This window comes from Colossoma macropomum, unplaced genomic scaffold (assembly GCF_904425465.1).
Source record: "Colossoma macropomum unplaced genomic scaffold, Colossoma_macropomum, whole genome shotgun sequence".
Classification (NCBI taxonomy): domain Eukaryota; kingdom Metazoa; phylum Chordata; class Actinopteri; order Characiformes; family Serrasalmidae; genus Colossoma; species Colossoma macropomum.
The window spans coordinates 37,751,870-37,779,307 of NW_023494790.1; the positions used below are offsets into that span (position 1 = coordinate 37,751,870).

A 27,438-nucleotide genomic window follows, 5' to 3' on the forward strand; every position below is an offset into this window, starting at 1 on the left:
CACAAAGCATTTCTCCCCGTTGGTCCTAAGGATGTGCTGATAGGAAAATTCTATTGGCTGATGTTTACCTCTACTGATACTGCTGCTTCATTTCTCACACTTAAGTACGATTGCGGATCGTTATGGAAATTTAAGAGCTTCGCAGGCTTTGCAATGGAAATGACCACTTTTCTACAAATTTGCTTCTCTTTTAGCTTGACTCAGTTAACTTCAGCACGTGTGAAGATCAGGGCTGGGCAGTGTGACAATATTTTAGCGTTATCGTGATAAATTATGTCACAATATGCTTTTCTGTGCATGTTGTGATAATCGTCTGTGCTTACAGTACACTACCTAACTACATGTTTCATTCCAAAGTGAGCAGCTGTTTAATTGGATTTAGTGCAGTTTGTAAAACGTTGAATAATTTTTTAGCAGTTATGCTATTTTTATTATTGTTATTAAATCTCAGAAAAAGTAAATCATGATGCGTGTTGTAGAATGTCTTCAAATATCGCCCACCACTAGTTCCTAGTAATTCCTAGTAATTCCTAACATTGAACCAATGTCGGTATTAGAGCTGCAGAGTAAAGTCTGTTAATTGTTGTCATAGACCTTTCACGATCGTTAAATTTTAGCTGATGATTAATTGCCAAATAAATTGTGATTACCGATTGTTTTTGTATGCAGTCTAAAGTGGTCACAGTGGCTGATCAGCTGTCTCGCCTGACTGTGGCTTCAAACTGACAAACAAACCGGAATGAGCTCAAATAAACAAACACTTCTCACAAATAAACAACTATAAAGGTGTTATTAACTCTGAAGGTGTTATTAACAAACATAAAATAGACAAACATTTCACACAAATAAACAAACGTCATTCACCGCCGCCCTCTAAAGGTGTTAACAAACATCAAATAAACAAACGTTACTCACTGCTGCCCTCTAACGGTAACAAACATCAAATAAACAAACGTTACTCACTGCTGCCCTCTAACGGTAACAAACATCAAATAAACAAACGTTACTCACTGCTGCCCTCTAACGGTAACAAACATCAAATAAACAAACGTTACTCGCCGCCGCCCTCTGAAGGTGTTAACAAACATCAAATAAACAAACGTTACTCGCCGCATCGCCCTCTAAAGGTGTTAACTAACACTAAATAAACAAACGTTACTCGCCGCCGCCCTTTAAAGGTGTTATTAACAAACATCAAATAAACGTTACTCGCCGCCGCCCTCTAAAGGTGTTATTAACAAACATCAAATAAACAAACATCTACATTCCTAATTCTAATAAGCTCCTCTCTCTGTTTCAGCTGGTGATGGAGTATTGTTTGGGTTCAGCCTCAGATCTGCTAGAAGGTGAGTGAATGACCACAAAGAGCTTCTCTTGTAATAAACAAAAAAATGTTGTGGTTATCTGTTCCAGCTGTACTCCAAAACCAGCCAGCTCTCAGATTTCTTTTCCTTTTTGCAATTTTTTGCAAAAGAAAATTAGAAGATTTCTTTTGTAGTAGCTAATTATCTAGTTAGTTTTTCTTCGCTGTTCCTGCACATGTATATCCGCAAGTTTTTCTCCAGCTTGCATGTCTCTGACGTTAAGCTTGCCTTGCCTTTTATCATGAAATACAGTGGATAATTGCAAAAATTTGCACTAAAAGATTTACTAGCTAATTTACAGTCGCTCAGTGACCTATTCTGGCAAACTGCAGATTGTCAGTGCGTTACTGTGCTACTGAAGTGCTGGTATTTAAAAAGGACAATTTTAAACCTTTTAACGTTTTAATCTTTGTTAGTCCTTCAGAGTGGTTTAATGTACATGTTACAGTTAGTTACATCTTGTGCAGAAATTTGGAGAAATCAGGAGAATTTCTCTTTAACACAAGAAAAAAGTCTTAATAAACAAATGTCAGTTGTGAGATTGGTGATGATCTAGATGACAGATTCTGTCGTCCACCTTGTTACAGATGCTAACCAGTTTAGCGAGAGTGTAAAGTAACCCACAGTTCTGCTTTTGTAACTGTAAATTTCTATGATAGCATCACTAGTCTGTGCATTCTTGCGTTATGCTGAGTGTTATGCATTACAGCTGGGTTATATCTGTATGAGCTTCTCACACTGTCAGAATGCTGCTACTGTGAGAACCTTCTAAAAATGGGAACTTCTTTTTTTTCACTCTTCCTCTTTTCCCTCAGTGCACAAGAAGCCGCTGCAGGAAGTGGAAATTGCTGCGATCATCCACGGTGCACTGCAGGGCCTGGTGTACCTCCACTCTCACAACATGATTCACAGGTATAGACTCAGTCCCTCCAGCTCGTGTTGGTGATGGAGACTAGATTTTTCCATTGTAATGTTAGAGGGCCGAATATTACCCAGTATAATTTAACATATTGTAAATTTTTCTTGGTTTTTATTTTTGTCCAGAGGTCCACTTATGGTCTTTCATTCTTTATTTATCCCTTATAACTAAACAGGAACGTTTTATGAATGTACCATTAAGAGTAATGTAAGTAAAACTGATTGGTTGTCCTGTATTGTGCCTTTATTATGCTCGTGGGCATATTTAGTTTTTCCATGTGAATTTAAATGCCCAAATCGTAAGGCAGATTATTCAGTAACTGCATGAAATAAATAAACTAAACTGAACTAAAAAATGTGTTTTATGATACACATATTACTATATACTTACAATTTACTGCTGAAAGCCAAAAATCTTAGACGCTCTTTGTATTATTTTATAAAAATAATGTTTACAGAGCAGATCACTGAAGAGACGCCGTCTGTTTATAGTTTATAGCTCAGATTTGAGGAAAAATGAGTCGACTTTCAGTAGAAAAAAAATTCTGAGTTCAGCTTCTTTTATTATAAGGGTTTAAAATGACATCACCATCTATTTGACTGGAGAGAAGACAGTTCCAGCTCTCATACGACCCCCACCATTAGAATGTAGCTTATGAAATATGAAAGTTATGAAGTAAAGAATATAACGAAGTGCATTTTGGAGCCACCGGTGGTTCCACAGAGTTAAAAAGGTTAAGAAGCAGTTCAGCCCAAAACACTCCATGTAACATCATTGTGAGTGGGCGGGGCTAAACTGCTGTAGGCTGAATAGGCGGATAAATGTAAATGTGTTTGTTTTCATGAAAACAGATTTTACAGCAGGCTGTTTTTGCAGCTACATTTCCCATGTATGGACTCTATGGACTCAGAAATAAACAGTGCTTGTGAAACTTTAACAGTATGATGTAAATAATAATGCGTCAGGGATGGAGCTTCCCAGAATTTGTTGGTCTCTGTTAATTAGTCCTGCTAATGACTGTTGTCTATAGTATAAATCAAGCCACTCAATCTTGGTGAGATTTTTGCCAACGCAGAGTTGAAAGGGGAGGTTATTTATCAGCTTACATTATCAACCCAAGAATACATTATTTTTTGTTTTGGCAATAAAGACTGTATTTCTGAGTGTTTGTTTCTAAGTTTTTCCTTAAGTTTGTTTTTGAGAATGGTTCTAAGAAAAGGTCTACATCAGATTAATGACGTGTTCTTCAAGCGCAGAACCGTTCTCACCTTTGTGTTCTTGAGTGTGTGTAGATTCTCTTCTTACCTAAGAACAAATCCCACATAAGAAAACACTGGTGAATGAACTTACTGTGTAAGTGGGTTTTAAGAACAGATTTCTTCCTAAGAAGAGTTGAATGAGACCGAATGTTCTCTTTTAACCATAAATGTCAGTTTGGAACCGTCACTGATGGCGCTTTCTGTGTAACGTGTCCTCACAGGGACGTGAAGGCTGGAAATATCTTGCTGACGGAGCCGGGCCAGGTCAAACTGGGAGACTTTGGCTCTGCTTCCATCGTCGCCCCCGCCAACTCGTTTGTAGGCACACCCTACTGGTAAGGCGCTCAAGCTTGTGTGGGCCATAAACCGCAATAAGACACAAATCTCAGTGAATTGTAACGAAGCCTCAAAACAAATATCACAACATCACACATCAATCGAGATGAACTGGCGTTAAGAAGGAGTGATTTTTCCAGTGTGACATTGAGAGCTGGGTAGTAAGTGGCTACCTTTACTCAGTTCCATGTATTTATGATAGATTTTTCGTTTTTAATATTTTCAAATAATGCTTTTGCTTCCACTTAAGCGCATTACTGAGTAAGGTATTCAGCCATTTACTCAGTTCCATTTTAGACATTAGCATTCAGTTCCTAATTCCCTTTTTAGGGTTTAATTTAATTCTGTCGCTTGTTCTGCTTCACTGTTGATCACTCCTCTCACTTTGGAGCTTTAGCACTTTACTTTAGAACAAAAGGATGCAAAAAGAGAAGAATAGAGCAGTAAAACTTCAGTTCCTCTACTGATGTATGCTGGATGTAATAAAGTTCCACTGCAGTTCTGTGAAATAACTCAGTACCAAAGTAGTTTTATGAGCTTTTGTACTTCTACTCAAGTTGTTTTGACAAGATACTTTTACTGCATTCGTTATTTCCCTGAAGTAACAGTATGTTTACTCGAGTATAGGCTTAGGACACTACACACCTATAGTTATGTTCATTATAACGTATAAACAGACTTTATTGAGGCTAAAGTAAATTGCAGGGTTACGGCAGCAGCGATAAGGGACTACATACAAGACTTTGGCACAATCCCTTCTCTTATTTTTACCCCACCCCTTGTTTCCGAGTGTTCCAAGTGTTCTGAGTTACAGGATAGTGGTTGAAACTCTTCCCTCTGAAATGGGACCCTCAAATAAAAAGAGCATCACTTCATTAACAGCTACCAGCGCTGCTCTGTAGGCGACCCTGCCAGTCTGCAGTGACAGCAGAGGAGGGTAAAGTTCAGCTCCTCACTGCTGGGCTTTAGTTACATTTAGGGCATCATATGCCTTCAAAGAGGGGGGCAATTATTTATTATCACCCACCCCTAATTCTTCAGTGATATGAAGCTGAAGTCAGATATTCACCAGCTTCTTGTTCACATTTTCCCGTTGTACCCTAAATGGTGCAGCAGTTCTGATGCCTGAGTCGCAAGAATGTAACTGCTACACCGTTTAAGGTGGAACGGGACATTTAACTAGCTAGCCACTGAGACATCAGCAAACTATTAGCGATCATAATACACTGAAATGCCATTAAACTAAGACAGTACAATGGTTATCGTAGTTTTTTTAACAGAAAATCTCACATTTGTGGGTTTCTTTGGTCTCTTGTTCAGCCATCCCACCGGTTTCTCTTTTTTCTCATAACTCTCTGTTTGAAGTCTCTGAAAAATCTCAGTTTGGTCGCCCTCTTCGCCCTCCCCCTCTATCTCAACAAGAATCAGGACACCCTACCCCTAGATGTGAACGCGCAAAATGGAGGGGAAGGGCTAAGTGGTAGGGGTGAGGGGTGAAATGGGACTGGGCCTTACTTGACAACAACCCTGGGGGTTAACCTGTGCTCCAGGGCGGGTGCATATTTAAGTAAGACAGAACATGAGGTAGTCCGAAATGAAGTCCGTGTGTATTATACATAAATTATAACACACATTGTAAAGAATTGTTCCGGTGTATGTTGTACACATGCTGAGATAATGGCAGAATAAGCGCAGCTATATATGTTCTTGGTAAACTGCAGACTAATGTAGCCAACAAATAAGCCAATCCATACAGCTTATGTGATACTGGCACCCAGTTTCAGGCAATCTGTTAACATAATTAATGTACCTGGTGTAGGATGGCTCCAGAGGTGATCTTGGCTATGGATGAGGGCCAATATGACGGGAAAGTGGACGTGTGGTCACTCGGCATCACCTGTATAGAGCTGGGTGAGTAACTAAGTGCTTACCTAAGAGTAGACCCTTTTTAGTTATTATGTTGGTTGAACCTCCTCCAGCAAAAAACGAAGAAATTGTGAAAATGATGTTGTTCAAGTTTGATGCCAGTGTGGTTGTTTAATGCATATGGGTGGTGGAGTTAGCATTTTCATAATTGTTTTGTTTTTTGTTTATTTTCTCCACCTTATGATTTTCAGGGGATGTTTTTTAACAGTGTTATCATTACCATGATAACCCTAACACTCCTACCCTCTTGGCAAAAAGGGTTGTAAATAGGACCATATAGTTTTGGTGCCATATAGGACCCTTTTTAAAAACGGTTCTACAAAGAACCATCTCCAGCACATTCTCCATCAATCTGAAGAACCCTTAAATCATGTAAGAAGGCTTCTTTTGATTGCTCATGGTTCAAAATAGCACCATTTTCTGGACTAAAGTAGCCTATTTTTTAAGCGTTTAGCAAATTGATGCTTTCTAAATATAATTCTGTATACAAGTGACCCCAAAAATTTATTTGGACACCAACCATTGTTAAAACATAATGATTTTCATAGGTTGCTTCGTGAAATGTTGAGGAAAATGATTTGTTTCAAAGAAAAGCACTTTTAGGACACGATCGGATTGGTGGTAGACTCTGTAGGTGGAGAAAGCTCCAACCAGACTGCGCTAAGGTTACTGTAAAGCACAGATGGGGAAATACCAATGTTTTCGACTGTCCTTCTTACAGTTGTCAGTGTACAGTTGTTTTTGAACACGAAAGAGACTGAACCCGGCTTTCTGGAAGCTGTGTGGGCGGGACAGACGTGTAATTGGTGAGGGTACTGCTTACGCACACACTACAGGAAATTAGGATCACCCAGTTTGCATCAAAAGAGGAGGATTTCGGCAAAATTGGCCGTTTAGTGAGCATCGGAAAGTCATTCACAGGACACGTGTTTTGTTTGCCCACAAGAGCAACATTAACCTAATTAGAAAGAAAACATGGACTTGGGTTCCTTTAGACTTTAATACATTTTTTATATATGGCACAACTATCCAGATACTTTTGGGGGGCACTTATAAGAAGACTGTGTAAGTTTTTGGTGTTATGTCCATATTTGTGCTGCAACAGTGGAGACTGCTTTATGAATGACTCTGCTAAAATGACCGCGTACCCATTTCACCTTTTTTGTGCACGTGTTCAGTAAACGAGTGAATCCCCGAAGGAGGAAATTTGCCTCGAACATGAGAGCAAGTTGCTGACAAACAACTGTTCAAACGATGTGCAAGAATAAGGCAAAGTGAAAACAATGAGGTGGAGTTGATGCTGCATAAAAAATGTAATCTCTCTCTCTCTCTCTCTCTCTCTCTCTCTCTCTCTCTCTCTCTGTTCTCTCTCTCTCTCTCTCTCAGCGGAAAGAAAGCCTCCCTTGTTCAACATGAATGCTATGAGTGCCTTATACCACATCGCCCAGAACGAAAGCCCAGTCCTGCAGTCTAATCACTGGTGAGACATCAGCTCCTCTAGTTATCACATATACATTATTCACATATCTGTTCCAGTGCTGGGAGATACTGATAAAGCACAGTATCATTATAATTCCAGTATGTATCTCAGTATTAGCCATAACAAAGCTAGTGAGCCGTGCTTCCTTAGTTCTGCCACTCTGTGCTGAAAGAACGTCTCACAAACCTGACGGAGCTCGTTTTGATTGGAGTGGTTTGTTTGTCCTGTCGGCATGAATGGAAAGTTATAACTCATTCTGCTTCTGTTCCATGCTTTTGTGAGTGAAGCTCTGTATCAGGCAGGGCCTCTGAGCTAGCTGAGCGTTTTCTCTTCAGGATAGGTGGGGTGGTGGGAGGAGGGAAAGGTGCTTAATTTTATCTTACCATCCCTGCTGGTGGACAATGATGTCATAAAGATATCAGATGATGTTTTAAAGGCGAGGCTTAAGTTCTTACATATCGATGGAAGATAGCAAGAAAACGAACATTTTGTCTTTTAAATAATATGAAATAATGTACGACGCTTAATATGACCAAAAGCATGAACTAATAAGGTAGAAAAAAGTCAATTTTGGGAAGGAAACCTTTCACATTTATTGTAAATGTAAACTGGACAGATTTCCATGAAGAAAACATAATGCTTATTTAAAGGACCCATAGAAAACCAGTTTTCCCTCCCTTCTTTTTTAATAAAGGAGTTTGACACAGTGTGTAAATATTGTCAAAGTTTCCCAACATACCATTCACTGCTCATTACATATCGTCCATTTATAGAAACTAATCTGCAAAAACAGCCCCTTTGTCATTTCATAAGGACCAACTCATTGCGTATAGTTCAGGTTTCAAGTTTGTCATTTGCGCAACATTTCAGGACATTCATGCATTGAAATGCCTGTGGTGAGGCTCAGCTAATCAGTCTACAGAAAGTAAACAAAGTAAAAATAAAAATACAAAAAAAATAAAAATACAAAAAAATAATGAAATATATGAAATATACACAGAATAGAAACAAATACACAAAATATAGAGACATATATCCACCTATTCAGTCTACAGCAGTTTAGCTCCGCCTATTCATATAGAGGTTATAAGTTATATGAGTGTTTCAGCTCTGAGTGCTTTTTGAATGAGGCACAATACAGGATAGCCAATCAGGACAGAGATCATTTACATATCAGTCTTAAAGGTACAGTAACATAGCCTGTTTAAGTCAAAGGGATAGAAAGGTAGGAACATTGCCATGTAAAAATCAATTATGACTATTTTTGGTATATAAATCAACACAAATGTTAAGTTTACCTTAAGGGGGAAAAAATTAAACACAATACAAATGTGAATTAGGATCCGTCAACTCTGTGGAAGCAAAGACAGTCGATGCCAAATGTGGGCCCTTTAATTTGTATGTGTTTTGTTCTGCCTTTTCAAAATAGTCCGAAGTAGCCAGTGAATCACAGACATTGCAGTTAGCTGAAGTAATTTCTATCAATATTGCGGAAGCTGATAATCAGTATCGTTGTAACAGCAGTACTGATATACAAGTACAGACGATATCTCCCAGCATTAGTCAGTTCCCAGTCTGTTTTTCTGTCTTGATCCATCACTTTTCCCAGTTAAACCACTTTCTACCTGTTTCTGTCTCTGTAGTCCCTGTTTACACCTGACTCCCTCATGACTCCATTACTGGCAGTCTTTAGTGCCGTCACGTTTTAGCACCTTCCTCCTTCTGTAACGCTCACCAGGCTGTGCTGTGTTTCGCAGGTCGGATTATTTCCGTAACTTTGTGGACTCCTGTCTGCAGAAGATTGCCCAGGACAGACCTACCTCTGACGTGCTGCTGAAGGTGAATTTCATAACTGCATCAAAGTTCTTGTTGCTTTGAGCTTCGCTTTATTGTTCGGCTTCATCAGAACTAGCTAAGTTTCTACCCAGCTGCCGAATTAAACTGAATAACTGAAATATTGCAGACAGTTATTAGAATTAGGGTCCATCAACTCTGTAGAAGAGCGAGTTTACAGAGATGTAGTAGAAGGACACACAAACAAAACACCTGATCAGTCATACACAGATCAGCCACTTCATTAAGTCAGACTTCCTTGTATCTGCATTCACTGTCCATTTTATCAGCCCCACTGACCATATAGTTTCACTTTGTAGTTCTACAGTTACAGACTGTAGTCCATCTGTTTCTCTGCATACTTTGTTAGCCCCCTTTTACCCTGTTCTTCAGTGGTCAGGACCCCCACAGACCCTCACAGAGCAGGTACTATTTGGGTGGTGGGTCATTCTCAGCACTGCAGTAACACTGACGTGGTGGTGGTGTGTTAGTGTGTGTTGCGCTGGTCTGAGTGGATCAGACACAGCAGTGCTGCTGGAGTTTTTAAACTCCTCAGTGTTGCTGCTGGACTGAGAACCAAAAATATCCTGTGGGCAGCGTCCTGTGACCACTGATGAAGGACTAGAGGATGACCAACACAAACTGTGCAGCAGCAGATGAGCTATCGTCTCTGACTTTACATCTACAAGGTGGACTGACAAGGTAGGAGTGTCTAATAGAGTGGACAGTGAGTGGACACAGTGTTTAAAAACTCCAGCAGCACTGCTGTGTCTGATCCACTCGTACCAGCACAACACACACTAACACACCACCACCACGTCAGTGTTACTGCAGTGCTGAGAATGATCCACCACCCAAATAGTACCTGCTCTGTGAGGGTCCATGGGGGATCCTGACCACTGAAGAACAGGGTAAAAGGGGGCTAACAAAGTATCAGAGAAACAGATGGACTACAGTCTGTAACTGTAGAACTACAAAGTGCACCTATATAGTAAGTGGAGCTGATAAAATGGACAATGAGCGTAGAAACAAGGAGGTGGTTTTGATGATACGGCTGATCAGTGTCTGACTTTATTCTGTTTGCACTTACTTTATTTATCAAGCAGGGTATCGCATGTTTATTTTTCTTTCTTTCTTTTCATTCATCCATCCAGTTCGAGCATACAACCTATGCATGTTTTGGTCATATAATCCAATATTTGCCGTTTCTTGTGAGAATTAACATATATGGTCTCTTACTTTAAAGCTTGTTTGGTTACTTCCACCTTTCAGTTGTTCCTTCTTCTTTTATGATTGTTGTTCCCGTTAGATGTGGCATCAGTAGCGCTTCAGCTACGGTGCTGGAAATGCACCATTCACAATGTATGAAGGGGCAGTGGGCCCAGTGGGCAGTGTGAATATTAATGAGACCACTGGCAGGTCTCCACCATCTCTATAGAGCATGTATAGAGAAATACAAGAGGCCGTTTAAACGTTTTTGGGTTTGAGACATTTAAGAAGAAATTACGAAATTATTCTTCTGTAGAAAAGAAGTGCCGTTTAAGATGATAATAATCACCAAATTAATATTGATCTTAATAATATTTATTTTTTATCTTACCAAATCCCAGTGTTGTAGGGATGTGAGTAAAATGTTAGAAAGATAAAAACATGCTGTATATGAATATAAAAGCTCAGTTATAAACCTTGGTTGAAAATGAGCCTAAAGAAATATGAATTTAAAAACACCTGTTGAGTTTGAGTTTTAATATTGGATATAATGCTATCCCAGATGCTACATAAGAAAGTAAACTTCCACCAACTGAGCTGTAAGAGATTGTAAGCATTTGCAGAAAGCCTGATTCGGCTTCTTTGTTGTCTTAAAGTAATAGTCTGTCTATTAGTCTTGGCTAATAGTCCTTTTTTTTATTTACACTTAATTTCTGTCTTAATTTTATTTTTTGTCAGTTTTCTTAAATGTTTCTGTTGTAACATGCGAATGCTAAAGGTGAGGTTTGATAAGTTTTATGTGTTTCTGTTCTTTTAATCATCTTCTGTGTTCAGATTTACCAGTTCAGGCTGTATATACCAGTTTAATCTGCTTTATTTTTGCAAATAATACCAATCATACAGCGATACTGTGAGCAGGACAATATATCGATGGGTTCTATGAGTAATCAGCTGTGTGCTACAGATGCAGTGGATAGAGTACAGGTTTAAGCAAAACTTTATCGTTATATCTTTGTACCCAATGTTTTTGAAAGTACTTGATGAATCATTTTTGTGTTCAGAGTTATAAAAGCCTCATCCCACCTAAAACGGATTTCTTAGGGCTGTGTTCTGTTCTGGCCTTGAAGCAGATTTCTGTAGAGGTTCTGAGTGGAGTATCCTTTCTGCTGTTATTCTGAATGTGCTCCCTCTCTCTATCCCTCTCGTCTTCTAGCATCATTTCCTGTGTCGGGAGCGTCCGCTGACCGTGGTGATGGATCTGATCGCGCGCACTAAAGATGCCGTGCGAGAGCTGGACAACCTTCAGTACCGCAAAATGAAGAAGATCCTCTTCCAGGAAACGCACAATGGCCCTGCCGCCGAGGGCGCAGAGGAGGAGGAGGTAGGCGGGACTATTGAGGAGAACGACCTCCAATAACCAGCGATTTTTCTCCGTAGTTTTAAATGATTGTTGATGGTGCAGGTCTCACACAGAAGAGTTTTACAATATTTGAAGACGTTTTCTTTATACATGGTACGTATTAAAATGGTTAGTTTGGTTTAATTTGTTGGAACAGATAGAAAACAATGTGAATACAATTGAGCTGCTCTGCACTAAATCATAATAAAGTTATGATTACTCTCTTTGACTAACTCGATGAGTGCGTTTACATGCATGTAATAATCCGATAACTGCAGAAAATCAGTGTTACATGCACTTTGGTTAATCAGATAATGGGGAGACTCCGGGTCTACATGAGTCAGACAGTAATCGGATTTCTGCTTTACAACCAACCACAGCAGTGACGTAAACATAACGTAAAACTCAAACTTCATGCCCCGTCAAGCATGCACAGACTGAGAAATCCAAAGGAAATCAGAGTAGGAGTTTACGTGCACTGATTACTGAGCTAAAATACAGCCTCTTTATCAGATTTCTTAATCAGATTTCTTAATCAGATTTCTAGACCTTACTCCGATCTAAGAAATCAGAGTGTGCTGTTTACATGACCACTTGAATAATCAGATAACTGCAGGAATCCGGATAATAGAAAATGATTGCAGTAGTTGATTTAGTAGACCAAGTTAAGGCTGTGAAAATAGATTGTCTCTATTACAGTAAGAAATCACCTGATGAATGTGCTCATTTATTGTTTTCACAACTCATCTTTTTAAAACAATCAATTAATAGTCATAATAATCGGTACTCCAGAGCGCTCACCTTGACAGAATGATTCATGCATAGTGACTAATTTAAAGAGTTTGCCATTAATGTTCTTGTAGTTTGTCGTAAACAGTTGTTGTAATTATACACTCAGCCATATGATGTTGAGCGTACTTCTTACCCATTGTTGAGCTGATGTTTATAACATTTAGTACTTGACGCTCTTATTTTTTGCACCGTCCTGCACTTGATTGGCTACTTGACATTCTTGTTAGTATAACTGACACTTTGTGCTGCCACATTTGTTGAAATGGCTGTAAACTGGGTGCTTATGCCCAGATGTAACGTCTCTCAGAGCCACAGAAGTGATCACTTGTAAATGCATTTTTATTTCACACTATTATGGTCCACCTGGTTTGCTTAGTGGGTGATGTTGGGCTTCATTAATTCCCCTGTTTGTTTAACTCTTGACCCGCAGGACGTGGAGCAGTACATGCTGCGGACGGGGACGGTGAACAGCATGGAAAGCTCCCATTCTCTGCCCTCCATGTCCATCAGCGCCAGCTCCCAGAGCTCCTCTGTGAATAGCCTGGCCGACGGCTCGGACGACAGCGGGGAGATGGCCATGATGCAGGAGGGCGAACACACGGTCACCTCCAACAGCTCCGTACTGCACAAACCCCTGGTCAGTATCCTAAGGTGTCAAAGAGAGAGAAAAATGTTACTGGACGTGTCGTTGTAAACATGAACAAGTTTTAAAAACTGTCCAGTTTGACCCTCTAAGTCCATGTAGTTGGGTCCAAAAGTCTGTGATCGCTAGTGAAAATGCTTCTGTTAAATAATTCTTCTTTGTTTTACTTCGCATGACTACTTTTTGTTTCAAATTTCTCAATCCTAAAAAAAAGTTATTTCCAGAATTAAATGAAAAAGGAAATCTCAGAATTTCACTGTGGTTTCAGACATTTGGACCCCACTGTATATGTAAACTATGCTGTGGTAACACCGCATTTTGGGTTCATCATGTGTTAATGAATCCAAAACAGGCTGTCTGGTCATTTACATACACTATATGGACAAAAGTATTGGGACACCTACAGAAGCTTTTATAAATCCCATTCTAAACCCATAGGCATTACTATAACAGCTTCCACTCTTCTGAGAAGCTTTCAACAAATTTTGGAGTGTCTGTGGGAATTTTTGCTCGTTCATCCAGAAGAGCATTTGTGAGGTCAGACACTGATGTTGGACGAGAGGGCCTGGCTCACAATCTCCGTTCCAGTTCATCCCAAAGGTGTGTGATGGGGTTGAGGTCAGGGCTCTGTGAGGGCCAGTTAAGTTCACCAAACTCACCCAGTCAGGCCTTTATGGAGCTGCTTTGTTCACTGGGGCTCAGTCATGCTGGAACAGAAAAGGTTCTTCCCCAAACTGTTCCCACAAAGTTGGAAGCGTACAATTGTCCAAAATTTCCCTTCACTGGAACTAAGGGTTCTAGACCAACCCCTGAAAAACAGCCCCATATCATCATCCCTCCTCCACCAAACTCTACAGCTGGCACAGTGCAGCCAGGCAGGTAACGTTCTCCTGGCATCCCCCAAACCCAGACTCGTCCATCAGACTGACAGATAGAGAAGTCTAGGGGCAGCTCTAGCAGTTTCACAAACTGGCTTGTGACAGAGGCGTCCTATGACAGTGCCATGTTTAAAGTCACTGAGCTCATCAGTGTGACCCATTCTACTGCCAGTGTTTGTCTATTGAGACTGCAAGGCTATGTACTTAATTTTATCCACCTGTTTGCAATGGGTGTGGCTGAAACACCTGAACTCAATAATTAGGAGGGGTGTCCCAATACTTTTGTCCATGTAGTGTATATCAGACTAAATGCTAGAGGATAAAGAGAAGCTGGAAGATGTTAAAGAATCGCTGCTGTTTATGCTGCATAAAACCGAACATACATTTTGAGCGGACTAAAGTGGAGGGGGATAAAATGAATTTAGATAGAAAAATGTTGACTATAAGCCCTTTAACTGTTCATGCTGTGAGTTCCATATGGGAGAAGGGGACTGCGTGTTAGATTTCACAGCTTTGTGTGAAATACCCTCAGCGTGCAGTATACAGTGCTCCAACACACACGACTCAGCTCTTCAAGGGTTGCGTAACTGCCAGACGAGTTGAATTAGGTGTGTTAGAGCAGAGAAAACACGACTTTGTACATTGTGTACAAAAAAAACACATTCCTGTGACTGGCATCGCTTTACTCTGCAATTTTCACTCCTCTCCTGTTCTAGGCTTGAGAGACTGTGCAGTTCACCTTTGTCTGAGTGTGCCCACTAGCCACAGCCGATTGATAACAGTATACAGGGGAATGTAGTGCGTGGTGGAAGGCAAGAGCCCTTTTACTAAAAAAAGAAATAAACAAGCTCGTCTGAGCTCGTTTCCAGTGTGCGTTAAAGAACGGTGGTAGAAATACTGCTGAGAGGCCACCGTTAAGATTTACATCCCTTTTTTTTTTTTCAGTAACCCGTATCAGCATGGCAGGTAATATAACACTACACACTCAAAAATGATGGTTCTTCAAGGGTTCCTTAGTAAAGAAAATGGGTCTGTCCATCATGAAGTCATCCTTCAGATTGATGGAGCATGGGCTGTTGATGGTTCTATATAGAACCTTTTTAAAAAGGGTTATGTATAGAATCTTTTTGAAAAGGGTTCTATGTAGCACCCAAAAGGGTTCTTTTATTGTTATGATGTCAAGCTTGTAACAATAGAAGAACCCTTTTGGGTGCTATGTAGAACCCTTTAAAAAAGATTCTTTATAGAGCCATCTATAGCACATTCTCCATCAACATGAAGAACCCTTTTTGGTGCCATATGAAATGTTTTTGAAAAGGTTCTATATGTAACCCATTTTCTGAAAAGGATTTTTTTTATTGTTATGATGTCAAGCTTGTAACAATAGATGAACCCTTTTGGGTGCTATATAGAACCCTTTCAAAAAGCTTCTGTATAGATCCATCTATAGCACATTCTCCATCAATCTGAAGAACTATTTCACCATGTAGAGAACCATTTTTGCATGCAAAGGGTTCTTTGAGTGTTCATGGTTCTATATAGAACCAATTCTTTACTAAAGAACCCTTGAAGAAGCATCATTTTTATTTGTGTACACAGGCCTGCTTAAACCAGTGAACATAGACCTGTTGCTGTTCTAAGCAAACTTTGTGCTAATTTTCTTTGGTATGATTTGGTAAAATCACACTTAACAGCCTATAAATCGATTTTTACCGTGTTAAATTGGCCTACAGGCTGTTGTTCTGTAACCTGCTGAAATCAGGCTGGGATTTAGGAATTTTCTTTTAGTTTTGCACAACCTTGATGAAACCACATTATAAGACGTATATGCTCTCCTTTTGGGCGTCTTAAAGTTGCTCACATTAGACGCAGTCTATTCTGATACTGCTATCGTTTGGCTCAGGCCTGTCCTGTTTCTTTTTCTGTTGTCCAGAGCCATGACAACATCTACGATGACCCTTACCAGCCGGAGGTCGACTCTCAGCAGCAAGGCCCGTCTGGTGGAGGTGGCGGCCGCCGGCGCCGCGGCAGAGATCACTTTGCCACCATCCGGACGGCCTCGCTGGTGACGCGTCAGATCCAGGAGCACGAGCAGGGTTCGGCGCTGCGGGAGCAGATGTCTGGCTACAAGCGCATGAGGCGGCAGCACCAGAAGCAGCTGATGGCGCTGGAGAACAAGCTGAAGGCCGAGATGGATGAACACCAGCTGCGGCTGGACAAGGAGCTGGAGACGCAGAGGAACAACTTCGCCAGCGAGAGCGACAAGCTTGGAAAGAAGCACCAGGCTGTGCTGGAGAAAGAGGTGAGGAAGCAGAGGGGAGGGAGGGACAGAGGGAGCGATGTGGAGGGAGGAGATTATCCAGGGTTAGTGATGACAGTGATAGAGATTTGGCAGCAGTTATCAAAATCAGTTATAAAATTCAAGATGGAGGTCTGCGCTCCCGCGGATTCCCACAGGACCCGGGACTAATTTTCATTGTGTTGCGCAGGGAAGCCAGCCGATTGCAGGCGGGAGCGGCCCGAAGCATGCATGAAGAGAAACCCTGAAATTAATTAATACCCTAAATCAGGGGTCGGCAATATGCGGCTCCACAGCAGAACTAGATTAAATAATAGTCCTATTTCGCAGTAAAATAAAGCTCTGCTGATCGTTTTAACAATAAATGGTCTTAAACTCTGGAGTTAATATAGAACTGCTAATTCACCCTTTAACCCTGAAGATCAGGGCAGAGTGCTGGTCACCATAGCAGCGCAGACAAGTCTCGTCTAGCTAGTAGCTAACGAAATGGCAAAGAGAGAGATTTAAGACGAACCTCGATAATTTGGAGACAAATGGACTAAATTGCTTTTTTCTGCAAAGAGAAACTGACAAACACTAAAAATTCACAAGGCTGAAGTTTCTCATTCGCCGGCTTCTTGTTCAGATTGTCTCATTCCACCTCCTTTCAAGGTGGAAGGGGAGAATTCAAACAAGAAACTGGTGAATGAGAAACTTCAGCCTTGTAAAAAGTCGAACGTTGAGACATTTTACAAGAACTCTACTTTTGCGGAAATGTTTCCTGACTGAGATGCGAGAAAGGCGGCTATAGCTGAACTAAATGTTAAAGTAGAGCAAAGTAAGTCTGCGTTTTCGTTTATATTATATTTTTTAGCCTAAACTACTGAGACATATATTTACAACCATGATGGTAAAATGGACACAAAATGTTGTGGCTCCCAAGATGGATTGATTTTTGTTGAAAGGACAAAATGGCTCTTCTTAACATTTGGGTTGAGACCCCTGCCCGAAATAAAGCGGAATAATCACTAAGTCATATGTGTATATGTGTGTATGTGTGTGTGTGTGTGTGTGTATATATATGTATGTATGTATGTATGTATGTATGTATGTGTATATACACACACACACACACACCCACACACACACACACACACACACACACACACATTATAACAGTAAAACAATTAAAATGAATGAAGTCATTCTAAAGGGCTGCAAAGCTGTCGATCAAGTGAACTACATGTAAATTCCTTGTAGCTCACAGAGACGACGGAGCCTTCAGCCTGACGGCCACAGCTGCCCAGCAAAACACCAAAAATAACCGCTCTGTGGTTTAATTCTTGCTTTGTGGTTACAGGGAATAAATGGTGTTGGTGAAGTTGCCTCACAGTGAGCCTGAGCATCATGTATTTGTGAAAAGACTATGTCAGATATTGGATGTCAGTTCACCTTGACAGAACTGCGCGGGCGGGAGCGGGACTGAAAAACAGTCAGCTAACTCATCAGCTAATCGCCTTCATGAATTGAACCACAGGTTGCTAAAATTAGGGACTGCAGTAGATCACAGGTTTAGCATTTTGAGTTGGAGGTCTGCGCGGGACTGTTTTTTTTAGGCTTATTTAATAAGGCAGGACGCTGCCGTCTGCAGTGCTGTGGCCCATGAGAACTGGAGCCCGACACACATGGTGTAGAACTTTATTACCTAATATAATTAAAAAGAAAATCCAAAAATGTACTTTTATCTCAGCAAATTATCATAATACCCGTTTTCGTCTGTCACTTAGACTTACATGAACACAAAAACTAGTTCCCTCATCTTGAGGTCTTTCTTTTTCTACAATTGTTCAGTTTTTACTCTCTCACCAACTCTAGACTAAGGGTTCTTCAACAGAGGAGAAGAAGTTCCAGCAGCACATCCTGACCCAGCAGAAGAAGGAGCTCACCACCCTGCTGGACTCTCAGAAGCGTCAGTATAGGCAGCGCAAAGAGCAGCTGAAGGAGGTATTCATCTTATAAACCACTTCTCTTACTTATTGTACCTTAAGCTCTCTTCTAAATGTATGAGCTGTATCATGTCTTCTGTTTAAGCTGTTTACTGTTGCTGGTACCTGTTTAGAGTGCTGACTGACCTTAGTGAACCAATGTAAAGTGTGATGCTGGTCATTTTAGATTGACAGAAATGATAGAAATGTGATGTGTCCACATGCAGGGCGTGAACACAACTCTGACAGAACAAAAGAAATGTTAATATGTGTATACCAATGTGTATACACCAATCAGGCATAACATTATGACCACCTCCTTGTTTCTACACTCATTGTCCACCACGTCAGTGTTACTGCAGTGCTGAGAATGACCCACCACCCAAATAGTACCTGCTCTGTGAGGGTCCATGGGGGTCCTGACCACTGAAGAACAGAGTAAAAGGGGGCCAACAAAGTATGCAGAGAAACAGATGGACTACAGTCTGTAACTGTAGAACTACAAAGTGCACCTATATAGTAAGTGGAGCTGATAAAATGGACAATGAGCGTAGAAACAAGGAGGTGGTCAGAATGTTATGCCTGATCGGTGTATGTTAGTATAAAGTACTCAACGTTATCAGTCTGTTTTGGAGGTGCCCCATTTAGTTTATTCCTCCCAGCAGTAGCCACGTTTACATTTAGCCTAATAATCTGTTAATAATGTAGCTAGTATAATATCAGAATACAAGTTGTCCGTGTGTACATCTCAGTCGGAATAGTCTAGTCCGATTGAGGCCATTCTAAATGCAATGTCTATCTGATTAAACGAGGTGGGTAATCCTGTAAATAATCTGTTAAATAGAAGAATAATATCAGTGTAATCGCCTGTATCTGATTACATTCCCTATCAGAAAGTTTAAGTACGTTCTGATCATTTGTGTCGCGTCATAGTGAAAGTTTATACCGTTCAGCATGAAGGATGTTTTCCTGAGTCTGACATCATTTTAAAGCACTTAAAAACACAAGCACTGCTCACTGCTGCTCATCTCACTCTGACTGGACTCATGTGTTGCTGGTTGTCATGGTAACGTCTACACTAAGTGGTTCTCTAAGCAGGTGTGTAACTATGGATCTGATTACTTGTGGTGAGCATGTAAATGGAGATTTTAATCAGATTGTTGAGTAGAGTGAGAATAAACACCTCAGTCTGAATCTATAATCGGAATCTATTCAGTCAGGTTGAAGAAAATCTTTGCATGTAAACACAGACAGTGCCACGTTAAAATTCCCCCTTTCACACAGGAGCTGAATGAAAACCAGTCCACGCCGAAACGGGAGAAACAGGAGTGGCTGGTGCAGCAGAAGGAGTGTCTGCAGCAGATCCAGGCAGAGGAGGAGGCAGGACTGCTGAGGCGCCAGAGGCAGTACTACGAGCTGCAGTGCCGCCAGTACAAGAGGAAGATGCTGCTGGCCCGACACAACCTGGAGCAAGACTTGCTTAGAGAGGTAAAACCTGGAAACACAGTGCACACGTTCCTCTCAACCTTCCTGCAGGTTTCATCTCCATCCCAAATCTAACAAACCTGACTCAGCTAAGCAGGAGCTCTTGAAGGCAGTTATTAGCTGGACCCCGGGGCTTAAATTTTTCAAGAACAGTTGGTCACCTTTTGAAATTGTGTTGCCCTCCCGGACTGTGAGTTAAGGGATTCTGTTCTACACCAAAATTCACACTAGTGAACTGTTTATTTCCATTCGGGAAGTCCATATCTGTGTTTTAGCCATCTGACCTGGTATATCATTGCTCTAATGTTTCTTTCTGCTTGCTGCAAAAAGTTTGAGGAGCACATCTTTCTGTTTTAAAGTTTTTGGCATTTATTTTTTTCTGGAATTCTCAGTACTGCAGTGTGTCCACATACTTGTTTCTTGTTACGATATTTATCATTTTTTCATTTTTTTTAATCAGAAAGAAATGAATTTGTATTACTTTTAACTGTTGCATCTCTTTACAAGGGAAACATTAAAGTGAACTGTAAGAATGTGAACCAAAACAACAAAATGTGGCACGAGTAAAATGAAATCTGAATTGCTGTAATTGTGTTGCTGTGCTAAAATAAAATTGCAAAATACAATATATATATTTTAATAATTTTCTGTGTTGCAATAATTAAAATTTGGTGACTTAAATTTTCTAAATGTTGCTAAAAACCATTGAATCAATGAAATATTTCAGGCTTGTTTTAACTATTCGACCCATCATCATTCTTTGTATATCTGATGAGACGATTAGTCTTTGTTGTTTTAATTCGTCCCAGTAATTGTCGTGGGAATAACTTGTTACCTTTTCTTTCTGCCTTCCCTCCCACCAGGAACTGAACAAGAAGCAGACGCTGAAGGACCTGGAGTGTGCCATGCTGCTGCGGCACCACGAGTCCACGCAGGAGCTGGAGTTCCGGCAGCTGGGCCTCGTGCAGCGCACTCGCGCTGACCTGATCCGCACACAGCACCAGAGCGAGCTCACCAACCAGATGGAGTACAACAAGCGGCGCGAGCAGGAGCTCCGCCAGAAGCACGCCATGGAGGTCCGCCAGCAGCCCAAGAGCCTGAGAGTGAGTGAGACTGACGGCACAGAGCCTGCAGGGGAGGGACCTGATGGTGTGGGGGCGGGGCCTCTACGGGAAGAGGCGGAGGAGGAGGTGGTGGTGGATGAGAGTGGGTGGGACGGGGATGAAAGAGTGATGTATGGAGAGTCCGCTCTATCTGTGGAAGAGTCCATGGCGGAAGACAGGGGTGACGAAGTTGACGGAAGTCAGAAAAGCAGCTTGAGTGAAGGGAGCGATGCTGTGAGTAGAGAAGATGAAGGAAGCCATGTACAGGTGTTAACTGACGAGGGCAGGGAGAAAGAGGATGAGGGAGAAATGCTAGAAATCGCCAAAGAGGAAAACGTAGACGAACTGAGCGAGAAGGTAAGCGGCAAAGAATGGCAGGAGGACGAAAGTAAAGAAGGCGAAGACGATCAGAGGCAGCTACGTGGGCTACGGTGGGACGATGAGGACGATTCAGGTAGCGAGACAGAGATGGAGACCGAGGAGGAGAGGGAAGAGGGCAGGGGCGTGGCAGACGGCTGTCCGTCAGAGCTGATCTCCGCCCCCTCTCTTGAGCACCGGCCTCACGTGCGTGAACGGGAAGTGGACGAGCTGTCTGAATTTTACTTCCCCGACACTCTAGAGGAACTCGAGCCCCCTCCCATTCTCCCTGTGCCCTCGCCATCCTCTTCTCAGCCTTCCCTCCCTTCTCTTTTCTCCCACGCCATCTGCCTTGTCCTCTCGCTCTCTGCGGCGGCTCAGCCGTCCGTGCCTACTCTCCTCGCCCTTTCTGTCTTTCTCCTCTCCCTCCGCCGCTCCCCGCCACTTCCTTCCCTCGCTTCAGTCCTCCTCTCAGCCGAACTTGCCTTCTTGGCCCTCTTCTTCTCTTACCTCTTCCTGCGTTCCCTCTGTTCCCTCTCTTTAACCACATACTTATCACTCACACTCTGGGCTTCAGGGCTGTTCAGCCTGGGCCTGTCGCTCAGCCTGGGTCTCTATTACGTCCCAGTGGCCCTGATCTCAGCCTTCTTCCTCAGTTCCCCTTCGCTGTTCCTCTCCCTCTACCTGGTAGTGGTGTTGGTGGTGCGGCCGGCCCGCGTGTTCCTCCAAGATGCCCCGCGCAAGCTCCGGCGCCTGTGGGTACGGCTGCTCTTCCGCCTGCCCAAGCCCCTCTTCACCCTGTGCCAGTCGCTGCTGGGTGGCCTGGCCGAGCGCAGCCTCTACGATATGTTCCCCAAAGCTGGGCGCAACTGGGGCGGCAGACGCTCCAAGATCCCGGTGCCCATCAAGAGCCTCCCGGCCGAGTTTCAAGCCCAGAGCTTGGGCGCCGCCCTGCTGGCCCGGTGCCTGCTCTGGGCCCGGCGGTTCGTCCGCCGTCCCATAGGGGTTTTGGCTGATTTGGCCAACTCGGTGGTGCTTAGCCTAGCTAGCCGAGTGCTGAAAGAGCTTCCTCCACGTTATCTGACCAAGCTGAGGGCTTTCGGGCTCTTGCGTGAGGAGAAGCCAAGCAAGCTGCCCCGGCTCCTGCCTCAAGCGGTGAGGGAGCAGAGGCGGAGGATGCGGGAGAGGAGAGAGAGGGAGCGGCGGAGGAGAGAGGAGAGGGTGAGGGTGTACAGGGAGGACGGGAGGTGGGAGAGTGGGCTGAGGAGGACAGCTTCAGGGAGAAGCTTGAGGGGGAAGATAGTGCCATGGAGATAGACGGAAACCAGTCAGAGTGATGCGGAGAGCGTGAAACAGGTGGGCGATATGACGATGATATTGTCATTGCGATTAGCTTTTCTGACGATATCTTGGGTACCTGGACAACTGCGTGTTCCATTTAAAAGAGGTTTTGATAAGGCTCCCAAAGGGTGCCGCTGTGTAAAGTATTATTTGGACGGGATTAGTTTTACATGGTTGGGTAAAGTACTGTAAGCACATGGTGTCCGTAATGTTGATGACCAATTAGGACTGGATAAGAAGACTTGGTATAAATCACAGAGATGGGATTACTCGATCTATGCATGGTGTTATGGTATTATGCACACCAAAAAAGTCTCATATGTAATACTTCCAGCTTCTTACAAGTAGAAAACAAGTAGAAAACATGTCTAAACATTTAATCGTCATAATTTCATTACCTGTAACCATCTGCCTACCTGCCTTAAGTGACTGTAATGTGTCATTAGCGTCATCTTTAGCTTGGTAAGTTACAGCGGTCAGTCAGCATCACTGTGTGAGATCAAATGCTTTACTCTTATGTTTTAATATTCTGGTTCATACACTTTTAGGTAGAACAATATTTATTGGCTTGATTTGGGTAACAGAGAATACACGTCAGTGCTTCTCTAAGTGCCTCCTTACTTCAGAAAAACTGTAAAAACAGGAAGTGATGAAATATTTACTGATAAACAGAATTAATGTAACCTGGGGTTATTTCAGCAGATGGTTTTATTGCATGGGATTAATATAATATGGGTTATTTTTTCAACGGTCTGTTTTGTAGTACACTCTTAAACTGGTTCTATATAGAACCATGAACACTTAAATAACCGTTTGCATGATTAAAGGGTTCTTTGCATTGTGAAAAGAGTTCACATTGATGGAGAATGTGCTGTAGATGGTTCTATATAGAACCTTTTTGAAAAGGATTGTGTGTAGCACCAAAAAGGGTTTTCCTACTGTTACACTCTTAAAAAAAAGATGGTTCTTCAAGGGTTCTTTTGTAAGGAAAATAGTTCTTTATAGAACCATGAACACTCGAATAATGTGCTGTAGATGGTTCTGTGAAGAACCTTTATGGAATTGTTCTATGTAGCCCCAAAAAGGGCTCTTCTATTTACGATGTCAAGCTTGTAACAATAGAAGAACCCTTTTTGGTGCTATGTAGATCCCTTTGTAGACCATCTATAGCACATTCATGCACATTTTCATCAAACTGAGGAACTCTTTCAAGATGCAAAGAACTGTTTAATCATGCAAAGGGTCTATGAGTGTTCAAGGTTCTATATAGAACCATTTTCTGTACTGAAGAACCCTTGAAGAACCATCTTTTTAAGAGTGTAGGTGAAAGCTCCTGGAGTTCAGAGGTCACAGTACTTAAAAATGACATGTGGAGAAAGGCTGGTAGAAACTGCTTTACCCCCATCATGAAAAGCCAGTCCTGTCCGAATAGCACCGACGGCTCTGCCCCGTCGTTGGGAGACGCAGTCTGCGTGTTTTTGACAGCGTGTTTTAAATGCGATGGTCTTTTTCACCTGATCAGACCTCAGAAAAGCTACTTATCGAGATACACATCACGTATTGTGAAAGTCTATCATATGTTTCTGCCACCTGTACTGTGAAAGAAAGAAGTTGCCAGAGTGCGTGTTGTCCGTGTGGGTGTGCACTTTCATTTCCATCCATTTCATCCATTCATCTTTTCCTACATTCTTTTTTTTCTTCTTTTTCTCCTCCCAAATCCACTCCTTGGGACCACTCCCTCTTCCCATCCCAGTCCCAAAACACAAAGCGTGGCACACCCTGACTGAATCTCCACTCCACTTTATTCACCTATTTTCTGTCCAAACTCGCATATTCACTGTTTTTCCTCCAGTGAATATGAAGTATTAGTCAAGATGTGCTTTTTGTAAAAGTTTTATTATTTTTGCCATTGAATTGTTTTTTTTTTTTGTTTGTTTTTTTTGTTTGTTTTCTTAATTAATAAGAGTAATGTCTTATGGTTGTTGTTTCATGACCATGTTTGTGCAATCTTTTGTTCTGTTTGGTTTTTCTTTCTCCATTTTGTGTTTGTGTGTGTTTTGAGGAAGTCTTACGATTCAGAGAAGCAGGGCTCATTTCAAAAAGGCCGTCTGAGAAGGTTGCCGTACGCCTGAAACAGAAGCCATCACTGCGTTTGCTGGTTAACCAACCAGTTTTTCTGCAGCGCCCACTGGGAAAACTGTACTGTATTATCCAGCTGTTCACACTATGCAGCCCCTGAAACACTACAGATGTAGTTTGTATTGAAGTGCAATAGTTTCCACCTAGAAAAAGACTTGACCTGAAGACATCTGTGTGGCTTTTCTTTGGAAGTGGGGAATAAGCTGCAGTCTTTTCAGAAAGAAACGAGTTTCAACCGAAGGCCATCGACGTTCAGACACTTTGCTAATAAAATGATCCAGTGTTTAGTGGCAAGACTTCAAATTCCCAGAAATATAGGAGCCAAAAATGAAGTTGAATTACTGGTTAGCCTGATCTTAAAGGGAACACTGACTGTTAAGACACGTCTGTGTGGCCTACATGTCCAATGCTTTAAAAATATGTTGGATAAACTGAGCAAAATACTTGGTAAATTTCTTAAAATAGTAATAATCTCTACTAGTGAGTTGACGTTTTTGTTGCAGCATCAAACGATTGTGCTCTGTTGAGCGAGAAACAAGCTGAATATCTCATTTAACTGAAATATATCATTAAGCCTTTCCAACTTTAGCTAGAGCGCATCGTTTTCCTGGAGTGGCAACACTTTACATTAATTAAATGATAAATATATATTAAGTAATGAAATACTCATTATTTATATATTAATTAACTACTCATTAAGCATAAGTTACTGATTAAGTACTCAGTACTTAGTGAGTACACTGTTAACTGATAGTTTAGATTGTCCTTATTTCACAGCTTAATTACTCAACAACTGTACTAACTGCTGCTTACTGAACTGTTAATGAGCGAACTATGTTTACTCAAATAACATGAGAACTAAAGTACTTTTGTGTTAAGGACTTAACAGACTAAATGTTAATTGATGATGTACGCATATTGTCCGTTTAAGGACACTTAAACGAATAGAGAGAAATTAAGATGTCTGTAACGTGTCAAGCCTTAATTGTAGAGTTCACAGTATAGTAACGAGAATAATCACTTAACTGGGAAGGAAACAAAGTGCCAGTTAATTACATTAAATCACCAGATTAATTAACAGATAATTAATGGGTTGTTAGTTCTGATGTTACGTTTTTATATCAGTAAACGCCCTTATCAGCTCGTTAACAGTTTAATAAGCGGCAGTTAGTACACAGTTAATGAGTAATTGAGCTGAGCTAAAGATAAAAGAGAGTTTAGTTTATTAGTACTCCATTTTATTGATTAATTATTTATTAGTATTTAATAGGATTGGACTTGTACACCATTTTAAGGCATACAAGTCTTAACAGTCAGGTTTCCCTTTAAATCAGTGCTCGTAGTCCAGGAGCTGTATTACAGAAAACACCTATCTATTTGTCTTAAGATCTGACGGGTCAAGATAAGATTTTTCACGAATTCGCATTACAGAAACGAATCTTAATTTAGGAATCTTATCTTACAGCATCTTATCTCACGTTAGTAAATCCTAAACTAGTTGATTGAAGTCGACAATCAACTGTCATGTCTGTTACCTAGCAACCAACCGTACGCACACAGCTGAAATGTAAACACGTAATCAAAATAACGTTAAAATTTTAGTTAGCTGGACAGCCGCCAAAACCGATGAGGTAAAGTCTGATAAACTGTAGGTTTTGAATACTGTGAGAGCGCCCCCTGCTGTTTATCAGAGCGTCACCGCTCCCCAGTTTCAGTCTCCATTTCCCAACGTTACTCCTCCTCATTATTCACCACCGTCACTGTAATATTTCATCATCAACATTAACACACGAAGGTGATCAGAGGGGCGGTGGAGATCGAGTCTGCAGCGTCTGAGATCTTTAAAAGGACATTTTTTAGGACAGGATTTAGGAGGTTTAGTCTAGTTAGGTTAGATGTTTAGATGCTGTTTTCTTATCTGGAGTTGATGATGAGATTATGAAGTTAGGAACTGTTATTCTGGAATAGCTACTGTCCGAAATTCAGCCCATACTTGAAGTCGCCATGGAGACTAAACCGATTTCAGACTTAAGATGTTTCTGTAATACGGCTCAAGTTCTACCTTTTTTTTGGCGTTCAGTCCTTTTGCATCTCAAGAGACTTAGACCTCACTAGACGGTCATATTACTGTACTATCTTTAGGAATGGGCGTTTCGGCTGGTTTAATGCCTGATGATCGCAGGGTGGCGTAATAAAAATATGAAAGTAATGGGTGAAATAGTGAAGCAGATGACAATCTCATATATATATAGTGTTATTGTGCTTTTTTGGCAATGACGTATATTTAATGATTTACCATGTAAACATATTTGGAGTCGTGTACTTTTTATATGAAGATAGAGGTTTTAGCTAAGCATGTTCACTACTGAACAGCAGAAACAAATTTTAGATCTACATATATCAAATTTAAGTATTTTAGTTTTATATAACGTGTTAAACTATTAAGTTCTTGCAACATTGCCTGGCTGTTCTAGGTAGAATCAAGGCTATCAGGGCTGTTGTCTTCAGACAATCCTCTGGAGGAGTCCTAGGTTGCGGTGATGCGAAACCAAAGGTTGCTGCAGCCAAAGAATGTGATGCCGCAAAGAAATGAAGAGCTTTATTACTGGATTTTCAACTAGCTTGCACTGTGAGAAGTTAGAAATATATAAACAGCGACTGAAGAAAGTTTTAAAATGGCTTTTATTTACATGTAAAAGCTGCTTAAAGTAT

At 41.3% G+C, this 27,438-nt stretch overlaps 1 protein-coding gene across 2 annotated transcripts in view; it reads left to right on the top strand.

The window, feature by feature from the left end:
- The window catches only part of taok2b (TAO kinase 2b), a 44,772-nt gene that overhangs the window by 7,193 nt on the left and 10,141 nt on the right, over window positions 1-27,438 (top strand). Inside the window, exons 5-16 of one of the 2 annotated variants that reach the window (XM_036573316.1) lie at window positions 1,301-1,346; window positions 2,180-2,276; window positions 3,764-3,877; window positions 5,698-5,789; window positions 7,191-7,284; window positions 9,042-9,123; window positions 11,540-11,707; window positions 12,948-13,154; window positions 15,972-16,340; window positions 18,192-18,320; window positions 19,586-19,789; window positions 20,650-20,889. In XM_036573316.1, coding sequence (XP_036429209.1) covers window positions 1,301-1,346; window positions 2,180-2,276; window positions 3,764-3,877; window positions 5,698-5,789; window positions 7,191-7,284; window positions 9,042-9,123; window positions 11,540-11,707; window positions 12,948-13,154; window positions 15,972-16,340; window positions 18,192-18,320; window positions 19,586-19,789; window positions 20,650-20,889 — 1,842 coding nt within the window. Of the gene's footprint in view, window positions 1-1,300; window positions 1,347-2,179; window positions 2,277-3,763; window positions 3,878-5,697; window positions 5,790-7,190; window positions 7,285-9,041; window positions 9,124-11,539; window positions 11,708-12,947; window positions 13,155-15,971; window positions 16,341-18,191; window positions 18,321-19,585; window positions 19,790-20,649; window positions 26,357-27,438 lie in introns of those variants that run through there. The other variant, XM_036573315.1, reaches the window with a different exon arrangement.